Below are 12,069 nucleotides of genomic sequence, written 5' to 3'. Positions count from 1 at the left end.
CTAATGTTACCTTTTTTTTTTTTTTTTTTTTTTTTTTGGTTCCACAGTTAACAGTGGTTTAAAAGAGAGGAATGAAAACCAACCCTTGTTAAGCACCTGCTGCAGTAGATGTTTTATGTATCTCATCTTATTTCATTATCACAGCAGTAATTCAAAGCTATATATTTGTTCCCATTTTTCAAATTCAGAAACAGGCTCCTGAAGATTGATGTAATTTGCTCTAGGCACACAGTCAGTCATGTTGTGAGCTGGGATTCCACCAAGCCTTTGTTAATTTCACTACATTTGACATTTCCAGGCTCTGTATGCTAAGCTCTTACCCCACTTTTGTCTCCCCCCATTCACTCATTTCTCACAGGTATCATCATGCTGCAGCTGCACTCTGCACCCGTTAGTGAGCAGGGGACATAGGAAAGAAAAGATTGGTCCTGGACTCTGCCTGAAATGGCTTTATCTCTTTCTCTATTTAAAAATTTTTAGCTACGTATTTCAAGTTGGAAGTTCCAAGATCTTCTCTATTCCCTCTGCTGTTTTCATCCTCTTTTGAAACTCTCCTGTTTTCATATATTACATTCTACCACATTTAGCATATTTTACTTTGTACCTACTGGTGTATCTTCCAATCTTAGGAGATGAAATCATGTAACTACTTACAGCTTTTTTGGTTTTATTTTTGTTTTTGCTCTAGCTGCCCAAAAAGTGCAGAGTTAAATTTTGTGTTCATGCTTTTAAATTTTCTCTCCACAACACTTTGTACATATTTCTGTTATCGCTTACTTAACACCATGTTACTATTATTTATGTGTACTTTAAACATTTTGTTTCTACCAGCAGCGATGCTGTAGTAAGTGCTCAGTAAATGTTTAATGAGTGAAGATTTCTGAGGTAAATTACCCCCGACCCTCTGGTTGTTACTCAGAGGTCCTATATGTGGATACTGCTATTGGAATAATTCTGTTCAAGCTGCACATTTGTTCAGTAGTTTTTGTTGTCACCATACACATGCTTTTGTTATAAGCATTCTTCATTTTTTTTTTTTTTTTTTTTTTTTTAACATAGGCACGGAGTGCCTAGTTGGTTGGGCGTCCAACTTCAACTCAGGTCATGATCCCACGTTTTGTGAGTTTGAGCCTGGAGCCTCCTTCAGTTCTATGTCTCCCTCTCTCTCTGTCCCTCCCCCACTCATGTTCTGTCTGTCTGTCTGTCTCTCTCTCTCAAAAGTAAATAAACATTAAGAAAACGAAAGAAAAATAAACTTGGCAGGAATTAAGTACAGTATTCTTCGTTGCAATGTATTCATCTTTATATCTTTGTAATGCCTGTCACTGCTGTTAATGGAGTATCAGTGACTACATGATTCTATAAAATTAATTATATTGTGGATTTGTTTTGTTTTGTTTTGCTTTTTTACCTAAGGATCTGTAAAAAAAAGTTATATTGGTCTTCATCATGGTCACCATTTTGGTACAATGAAACTTTTGCTACTTGTTATGTAAAGCTCTTCAGAATATTAAATTTAGTTCATATTTTAAAATTGTCAAATGAAAGTTCACTGATTTTGTTGGTGAGGTTTTTGATATTGGAAGCACTTTGTGCATGGATGGCATATTTACAGTTACTTTGTGTTATATTAGAGTTGTAAATAGTAAAATCTAGTTTTTGTAATGCTTTTCAGTATAATTTATGCTGGTTAGTACATATATACAAATGAAAGTATATTACATAAGTAATTTTTGTATATAAATGAGAGCAATCTTTTTTACTTCTTGGTATTTGTCTAATTCATCCCTTTTCTAGATTCAGTTCTTTTAAAAGACAGTGCTACTTATACAGTTAATGAAACAAATCAAATTGCATTCTTTATTAATCAACAAATTGCTGATTTCAGTTACAGTTCAGTATAGCCGATTTAAAAAAAAAAACCTACAAATCTAACAAAAGAAATCCTTTGCTATACTTATAGAACTCTTGTAAATCGAATAAATTGTACTTACACATGTAGTGAGTCATCCTATTTCAGATGATTTATAAGCAAAGTATACACACAAAGTTGCTGATGATATCAGAAATTGTTGCTACACCTAGGAATATGCAACATATATATAGTGTCAAGAAAATATTTGTTTCTTTAACCCAACCAGCCAAGGGGAATAGAATGCCCATCTAAGACTCACTATAGCAAATGATCAGTTGACAGTGATTCAAATCAGTGGTTGGAGACCCTGAACGTGGATACTACTACTTGGATGATTCTGTCCAAGCTTTTTTAACAACCAGGGCCCTTATCCTCATCAAGTTCTTCTGCTGGCTGTTTCAGTAGGAGACCCCCAATCTACACTCCTCTCCTCCTTTCTGCCTTTTAATTAAGGCCATTTGTAAGGTTCACAACCTAATGAATCATGCATCTGCTGGGCATTGTTGAGGTTGTATCCTTGCTGAATTTTTGTTTTTCTCTTTCATGATTTTTAATCTCACTTTGTTTGAGTGAACAGAAGAATCTCCTTTTACTGTCTGATGGGATTTTCCCTCCTCTTTATGGTCATTGGTTGGCTCCATGGTTTGACTTGCCCTTCTAGCTGTAAATTGCCATTTTTGACAAAACCAACGCTTCTAATTCATATTATATGTTGATACAATATATATGACCAAAACAATAAAATCATCACTAATGCTATGTAGTGACAGGGTAACTATAAGATTAGTGTATCTTCTTATAATCCTGCATGTTTTGTATTATGACTCAATACAAAATACATATTCGTATTCAACAAATTTCTATGGAGTGTCAAGTCACATTTAATGAGAACATTAATAGCACTTACTGAACATTTACCATGTGCTAGGCATTGTTCTAAATGCTTTACATCAATTTCACATGTATAATTTTCATGTGCAGGTTTAAGAAATAATACTGAAAGATCTTTATACCCCTCACTCAATTTCCTCCATTCTTGACATCTTGTATAACCATGGTATGATATCATATCCAGGCAATGGACATCAATACAACCCCCCAGGCCTTATTCACATTTCTTAGTTGTGTTCCAACATAAGCCTTTCTTGGGTTACCTACCCTCTTATAGCCACAGCCACCTACCTCGCTTCTTCCTCTCCCTAACCTCTGACAACCACTGATTTGTTCTCCATTTCTACAATTTTATCATTTTACTAATGTTATATAAATGGAATCATACAGTATATATGATTGAGATTGGCTTTTTCTGTGTAACATAACTCCCTTGAGTTCCATACGAGTTGTTGCATATATTAATAGGGATGATGATGATGATGATGATGATGATGATGATTGCTGAGTAGAATTCTATAGTATAGATATACCACAGATAGTTTAACCATTCACCTGTTGAATGACCCTGTGATTGTTTCTAGTTTGGGTATTACAAGTAAAGCTGCTGTGAAGATTTATGTATAAGCTTTTGCAGGATGTAAGTTTGCATTTCTCTGGGGATATTCAGGTGTAGAGCTGCTGGGTCATATGGTAGATACATGTTTAGTTTTGTAAGAAACTACCATACTGTTGTTCAGAAGGGCCTTTGCCATTTTACATTTTCACCAACAGTGTGTGAGTGGTCTAGTTTCTTCACATGCTTGCCAACATTTTATTTTAGACATTCTGGTAGGTGTGTGGTAATACTGCGTTGCGGATTGCAATTTGCATTTCCTTAATGGCTAATGACGTGTGAGACATTTCCATTTGTGGCGTGCTTGGGTGGCTCAAGTCAGTTAAGCGTCTGACTCTTGGTTTCAGCTCAGGTTATGATCTCGCAGTTTGTGAGTTCAAGCCCACATTGGACTCTGTGCCGACAGTGTCGAGCCTGCTTGGGATTCTTTCTCTTTCCCTTTCTCTCTGCTTCTCCTACTCTCTCTCAGAATGAATAAACATTTAAAAAAAAAAGTAAGAAAAACTTAAAGTTTTTTTGTGTGTGTGTGGTTTTTTTTTTTGTTGTTTGTTTTTTTTGTTTTTTTGTTTTTTTCCATCTGTATATCCTCGTTGGTTAAATGTCCTTTTAAAATATTTTAGCGTTCTCGGGGCACCTGTGTGGCTCAGTCGGTTGAGCCTCCGACTTTGGCTCAGGTCATGATCTCACAGTTCAGAGCCTGCATGGGATTCTTTGTCTCCCTCTCTCTCTGCATCCCCCCCCTCCCCACTCGTGCTCTGTCTCTCTCTCTCAAAAAACAAATAAACATTTAAAAACTTTTAAATAAAATATTTTAGAGTTCTTCATATACCTAGATTAAGACGTTTATTGGATATGTGGTTACAGATAATCTCTCCCAGTCTGTGGTTTGTCAACATTTTCATATTCTTCATACTATCTTTTACTGAGCAAAAAAAATTTTTATGAGGTCTCCTGTATCAATATTTCCTTTAAACTGAATTTCATGATTATGAATTTCATGACTTAGCATCCAGACAAGTGAACTTAAGAGAAAATAAGATTGAATAAAATTTAAGTCTGCTAAATTGGGATAAAGCTTAAAGTGTTGATCATGGTGGCAGTGTATGTCTTAGGATGTGTGTTTAGGTGGTCCTATGTACTGTAACTGTGCTGTGCTTATATTTTATTTCAAAAACTCTTCAGTGTAGATATTATCTCTGTTTATACCTGTGTGTGTGTGTGTGTGTGTGTGTGTGTGTGTGTGTGTAATCCTGTTTTACAGTTGAGGAAACTGAGGTTCAAGAAAGTCAGGTAACCGTGCCCATGGACCTATAATAAATGACAGAACCTGGACTTAGAGCCAGTTCTTTCTGGCTGCAAAGCCTGTGCTCTTCAACAACTGCCTTGCATGTTTGCTGCAGTATGTACTTTATGTAAGCCATAACACTCAAAATAACTTGGTCTTAGCGATATTATCTGTTGTGCCTCTTACTCTTAAGTCTATACATTGTCTGGTCATTCAGCCTCACATAATAAGTCACCATTTCTTGTTTTATCAACTTTAACGTTAACCTGTCTGGTTAACCGGTTGGCTGTGTTGGAAATAAAGCTTTTCTCTATATCTTATTTCTTGGATGTAAATTTGATTCCTGTGCTTCTCTTCAGTATATCTCCACGGTAAATCAGCCGCATAACTTTTCCTGTACAGGAAAACTTTTCCTGTACAGGAAAAGTTATTATTTCATTTATGAGTAGGGGAAGGACGGGGAGCAGCCAGCCAGTAGCAGCCCAATTTTATATTCTATTTGGTGTATTTAAGAAATGAGTAACATACACATTTTTTGAAGTATGTTCAAAGTCAAAGGTGACTTTATGAAGTCATATTATTTCTTACAAGAGAACAAACAATACTGCTTCTTGGAAGTCACTGAAGTAGTTTGCATATTTATAAATAAATGGCTAGATTAAGTAAGCATTGTATTATATTCCTGTTATAGTGGCTTTCTTGTGAAGCTAAGATTCAGGTAATGTGGATATCGTTAGCATCATCCAGTTTTATGTATACTAAATCAAAGTTTGCAGAATTCATGTTTGTGGAGTTTTTTGTATTTTTAAAATTCTGTCTGTATTCAGAAGGAAGATAGCTTTTAAATACTCTAGCATAATTTAGTCTTCTCTGCTGAACTTCAACTTAGGTTTAATGAGATCTGCTAAGAAATCTGCATGAATCTGCCCTGCATACTGATTGTCCTTCAGAACCTTTGTATTGTACTTGAATGCATGAGCTTTCTGTGAGGAGCTTTTGTTTTAAGGGACAGTAACTCCCGAAATTAAGTCGTTTTCATGATCTTGGTTGTAGCTTACTCACTTAACTGTTCTTTTTTAGAATACTAGATTTTAAAGAATAACAATATAAAGGCAGTCTAATGAATATTAAACAGAAGATATTTAGTGGATTTTTTGATTGAGGTATTTTGGGGAATTGTTCTTTTAAAGTAAGATTTTTGTTACGTGAGAAATATCACTTTACTTTGATGAGAGTTTTCTTAGTTGCTATTCTACAGAATTTACTTAGAGTATGGTAATAGTACAAGGCCTTCCCCATCCCCCACCCCTCCACCAAGCAAAAAACACCATTATAAAGGTTGTTGAAGTCATACCTTTATTATAACTGCTCAGATTTGGGAGAGTAGGAAGAGGAGAGGTAAGAGAAGAGGTAAGAGAAGGCCATTTCCCTAGGAATAGGAGTGGAGAGCACTTCCTGTTTTTTAATATCTCGCTAAGCCCCCTTGGGGCCTTTTAAAAAGTATATTGTTTTCAGGTTGTTATAATATATATTATTATAGCTAACCGCTTCACAATTAGGTCACCAAGTAGGGGGTGAATGAATCCTGAAAATGTTTTTTGACTTTGCTGAAAATCTTAGTATTTTCAGATCGGACTGGGGATGATACATTTTAACTTTATTTTTATTCATTGAGGGTATCGTCCTGACCCAGCCCCAGTTGTCATCACATAGGCTCGCGTTATTCAGACAGCCTCTCACCCCTCTTCCAAGTCACCGTACACAGTGCTGCTTTCCATTAGTCTTGAGAAAAAGCCTCTTTTGTCACGTCACTTCCTTTGCTAAAAAGTCTTAAAAGCCTCTCCATCGCCTGGAAGATAGAAAGCCCTAAGTGGGTAGTGGCTATTTTAAATTATTACTACAGCCCTCTATTCATTTATTTATTCTTTGAACTCCCCTAACCCTTATTATTTTCACATAGTTAATCCTTGATTTTACATGATATTGTTCTCAGTTTCATCTTGTGTGAAATGTATGTGCTTCCTAAATTGAAGGATACCAGTCATACTTTTAGAAAAATCCAGAAAGAGTTCAATTAGTGAAGTGAATTGCATTATAGTCAGTGCATATTAATTATCAAGATTCTTACCAATTATCGAGGTTTTTTTTCATTGCCACAGATACTTAACTGTTATTGGAATATAATTTTTAACATTTGTTATGTATCCACTAAATACACAGTATAAAGCTGGGAAAGGTAGCTCACATGCTATATACTGTGTCTGTTTTTTCATACATTTTAGTTTAATATCCACACTTAAAAACAGATGTTTTTTTAACCAAATTTATAATAGTTATGTTGAAGAAATTGAGATATACCTCTGTGATTAAAAAACAAGCAAACTTGGTTTTTAATGGTTTAATGTCTTTAATGGTTAGGTATTTGAAGTAATTTTTTTAGAAAGCACTGTATGTAAATATGAGTATTTTTACTTACAAAGTTGTTCTTTTGTATGTTTTTATGATTTTTCACCCCTGGAAACTTAAAATAAAAACTTACCATCTTAAAATGAAATAACAGTTAAGGGGAGAGGTATTTATTCTCTTTAACATTCATTCATTCATTCTGTGTGTCTCTCTGTGTGCTTGGCTAATTCTTAACTCATTTCTATAACAAACTTAAGAGATACCAAATGTCCCAATGTTCCAAAGAAACCCAGGGGCAGAATCACTTAGCACAGAAATGATAGTGCTATTCAGATGGGGTGATTCCAGGGCCTCTGCACTCTGTGTCATGATGAGGCTTTCCCCATCGCCGTTGTGCTCCTTACAGAGGCAGTGTAGAAAAATGAAACCACCCAGGTACCTTGGTGGCCCAGTCGGTTAAGCATCTGACTTCACTCAGGTCATGATCTCGCATTTGTGGGTTCACACCCTGCGTCAGGCTCTGTACTGACAGCTCAAAGCCTAGAGCCTACTTCAGATGCTGTCTTCCCTCTCTCTTTCTGCCCCTCCCCCGCTCGCGCAGGCTGTCTCTCAGAAATAAATAAAACATTAAAAAAAAGAGAAATGAAACTTAGTTTTAAAAGTGGGCAATACATTGAAATTATTAGCAGTAAATTATAACATAGTGGCAATAACAGTTGTCAGGATATTCTTTATCTGCTATTTTGAAATTTTTTGGGGTTCTGATTTATTAAATTGTTTTTTTTTTACTAAGTGATTTTATTTTATTTTTGAGAGAGAGCGTAAGTGGAGGAGGGGCAGAGAGAGGGGAGACAGAGGATCCCAAGCGGGCTCTGTGCTGACAGCAGAGAGCCTGATGCAGGGCTCAGACCCACAAACCATGAGATCACAACCTGAGCTGAAGTCAGACGCTCAACCGACTGAGCCACACTAGCACCCCTGTTTTTAATTTTTTGAATAGAAGTATATCTAGTTGATACACAGTGTTACATTAATTTCAGGCATACAGCATAGCGATTAGACAAGTCTATACTTTATGCTGTGCTCACCACAGCCATAGCTACCGTCTGTCACTACACAATGCTGTTTCAGTTCCACTGACTGTATTCCCTATGCCGTACCTTTCATCCCGGTGACTTACTCATTCCATAACTGGGAGCCTGCGTCTCCTGCTCCCCTTCACCCATTTTGCCCCCCATCCCTCTGGCTACCATCAGTTCTCTCTTTATGAGTGTGTTTCTTGAGAATTTTCAAACATACATAAAAATTAAAATACTACAACAACTAAGCCCATATACCCTCCACCTAGATTCACCAGTAGTTAACATTTTCCTACATTTGTGCATGCTCTGTCTCACACACACACTCTCTCTCTCTCTTCGTTCTCTCTCAACCATTTGAATATATGTTTCAGACAGCGTGGCACCTCATCCCTGAATATGTGAGCATGAATTTCTTAAAGGATATTGTCCTTATAACCATGATCACATCTAAGAATTTGACATTAATTCAGTAATATTATCTGACGTTCATTCTGTATTTCCCCAGTTGTTCCAAAAATGTCTTTTATAGCTGATTTTTCCCCTCTGATACAGTATTCACTCAAGATTTATTGTTTGTACTTAGTTGTTATATCTTGCCAATCCTTTTTAATCTTTTCGTATTGATGTGTTTTGCCTTTGACTTATTTGAAGAGTTGAAGCCAGTTGTCCTTTTTTTAAAATTTTTTTTTAAACGTTTATTTATTATTGAGAGACAGAGAGAGACAGAGCATGAGCATGGGAGGGGCAGAGAGAGGAGGAAACACAGAATCTGAAGCAGGCTCCAGGCTCTGAGCTGTCAGCATGGAGCCCTACATGGGTCTGGAACTCACAAACCGCGAGATCATGACCTGAGCTGAAGTTGAACGCTCAGCAGACTGAGCCACCCAGGCGCCCCTTTGGCCCAGTATCTTTAGAATGTCAAACATTTTGGATTTGTCCGATTGCTTCCTCACGATTAGATTTACTTGAGGTTGTGTTAAACATTTCTGGTGATATTACCACATTGGTGATGTCATATGCTTCTGATTACACTATATCAGAAGGCATCTGATGGCAGCTTGCAATTTCTGATCTATAAATTTGTAATTCACAGCAACAAAGATGTAAATGTTTGAATTCTGTTTTCATTTTTCAAATAGACAACGACTGAACGACCTTTCATTCAGAAGCTTTTTCGTCCTGTGGCTGCAGATGGACAATTGCACACACTAGGTGATCTCCTCAAAGACGTTTGTCCTTCTGCAGTGGCTCCTGAAGGTAACACAGTCAGCAGCACTAACACATTTCTTTCATGTCTCTTTATGACTGAGGTGTAACATAAGCATTCTGCATTTATGAATCACGTTTCCTGGTTCCTTCAGGAAAATGTTTTCATTATCTTGTAAGGGAACAGTCTTTTGAAACAGAATCACTTAATGTTTAATTTATTACTTTATGTATTTTTGACACTAACAAAGTAAGGAATTGACTATCTCTGCTTTTAAATTACTCTCTGACATCACACACTCTCTTACCGCATCTCTGGTGCCCTGGGTCTTTCATTTCTAGCTTCAGTTCTGGTAAATACTGTTTTAAATTTTACATTGTGTTTCTTCATTCTCTAGGAACAAGAGATGGTAAAAAAATTTTCTTACCTTTGGTTGAGAATTTAAAGTTCAAAATACTGAATAATGGATAAGCATTTTATTTGAATTTTCTGCCACTTCCTAAAGTTTCACTCAGCATTGTTCTCTTTGACGTTGACATTTCACATGTGCGATTGAGAACTTGTCCTGTTTCATAGTCCTCATTTTGTAACGTAGGTTAAAAGTATTTTCCTGTAGGCAAAGGAAAAATAGCAAAATTACTGAATTCTGTTTTCTTAATTGCAATATAAGGAATGCAAAGAAAGTGCAGAAGTAAAAAAAATAATAAATGCTATCATCCCCCTACCCCTGGAGACCACAGTTGACACACACATGTGTATGGACACTAGAGTATTTGAGAGGGGTGTGCGTGTGTGTGCGTAAAATTGTATGTCCTGCTGTATCTTTCACCTAACAGAACATGAGCATAGTTTCAGTCATTAAAAATTCTCTAAAGCTATTTTTTTTAATGGCACTGTGGTCCTTCATATCAGTGTACCATAATTTGATCATCACCCTGTTATTGAATAATGACTTGCAACCAAGCAATTGGTTACCAAGCTAAAGGGGAAATTTCAGTGGACTATTATTATACTTGTTAATATGTTACACAGACTTATATTTATCATGTAGAAAAATTTAAAGCTTGCTACTTTGTATCCCTTATGGAAAGAGGTAAGGCATTTATAAGTATATTACTATTATTATAACAGTATAACTTCAGTGGATAATGGTATGTTTCTTATTAACATATTTATTCAAAGTTGGGATGATTATAGTATTACTTACATGACTAATAACTCTTATCACACAGTTCAAGAAGCATGTAGTGTCTAAGGAAATAGTTTGCCTAACAACTAGAATTGGAAACAGAGTGGGACTAGGGAAATGTTGATATTTCAACCTAAATGACTAAACAACGAATATGGAACTCAGTATAAGTCATTTGGTGTGTGAATGCAACTATTTTCCTTAACCGAATGTGTTTGCCATCCCTGGCATTCCTGTGTGTTACAAGTTCTTCTAAAATGCATGAATGCTGGAGCACCTGGGTGGCTCAATCAACGTTGGACTCTTATTTCAGCTCAGATCATGATCTCACACTTGGTAGGATTGAGCCCCACCTCAGGCTCCCTGCTGGGAGCCAAAGTCTGCTTGGGGTTCTCTCTCCCTCTTTTTCTGCCCCTCCCCCATGCACACGCTCTGTCTCTCAAAATAAATAAATAAACTTAAAAATTAAAATGCACGAGTGGTCAACAGCAAGGGGGAAGAGGGGCATCTAAAATATCATCAGAACCAGTACCAGAAAGGATTGATGAGAAAGATCATTGACTGGTACTCAAAATTGTCGAAGTTAAAAAAGTTTCATTGGTGTAAGAGGTTATAAATATTATTGTATAAGGTCATACTATATCATCTGTCATCACTGTGCTCTACTAGACTATGCAGTCCAGAACGTTTGATGGTGTCTTACACATCCTCGTATCTCTAGTGCCAAGGTAACAAAGTTTACTCGGTATTTCATGTACTGAATTGTTTCTTTGTGTTGTTACCTGAAACACTATTTAGGATCATTAAATCACGGCATAATTAACATTAACTTTATTATAATACTGTTGCAGAATCATAATCTATCTTTATTGGTGTATAATTTTAGTCATCACTAAGAGTTTCAGTTAAATAGTTTTTTGGCACTTCAATTTTTAGTTTTAATAAATTTGTAAGTTGAACAGCCATCACCATAATCTAGTTTTAAAATATTTCTATCACTTCCAAAAATTCCTATATGCTTCTTTGCAGCTGATCTCTTTTCCCAGTGCCAGTTGTAGACAACTCCTGGTCTGTTTTCTGTCTCTGTAATTTACCTCTTCTGGATATTTGCATAAATGCAATCATACAAAATTGCAACTGGTTTTTTTCATTTAGTGTAGTGTTTTGGGGTTTCATCCATATTGTAGCATATATCAGTAGTTTTTCCTTTTTATATTGCTGAATAATATTTGATTGGGTATATATATATATTTTGTTTATTCATTCACTGATTGATGGGCATCTGGATTGTTTCCAGCTTTTCACTCTTCTGAATAACGCTGCTATGAACGTTTGCATACGTGTCTTTGTGTGGACATACGTCTTTATTTTTCTTGGGTTGGATTCCTAGGAGTGGAATTGCTAGGTCATGCAGTAGATCTGTGTTTAATTTTTTAAGAAACTGCTAAACATTGGCAAAGTGGCTGCATCATTTTACA

General features: G+C 36.1%; 1 protein-coding gene across 3 annotated transcripts in view; it reads left to right on the top strand.

The window, feature by feature from the left end:
• ATG5 (autophagy related 5) overlaps positions 1–12,069 on the top strand; it is a 129,793-nt gene that overhangs the window by 100,579 nt on the left and 17,145 nt on the right. For all 3 annotated transcript variants that reach the window (XM_043592031.1, XM_043592033.1, XM_043592032.1), the window contains one exon: positions 9,335–9,452. In XM_043592031.1, coding sequence (XP_043447966.1) covers positions 9,335–9,452 — 118 coding nt within the window. The remainder of the gene's footprint in view (positions 1–9,334; positions 9,453–12,069) is intronic.

The sequence above is a fragment of the Prionailurus bengalensis genome, chromosome B2 (assembly GCF_016509475.1).
Source record: "Prionailurus bengalensis isolate Pbe53 chromosome B2, Fcat_Pben_1.1_paternal_pri, whole genome shotgun sequence".
NCBI lineage: Eukaryota > Metazoa > Chordata > Mammalia > Carnivora > Felidae > Prionailurus > Prionailurus bengalensis.
The sequence above is the reverse complement of the archived record's forward strand: the minus strand, read 5'-3'. Positions and strand labels throughout refer to the sequence as shown.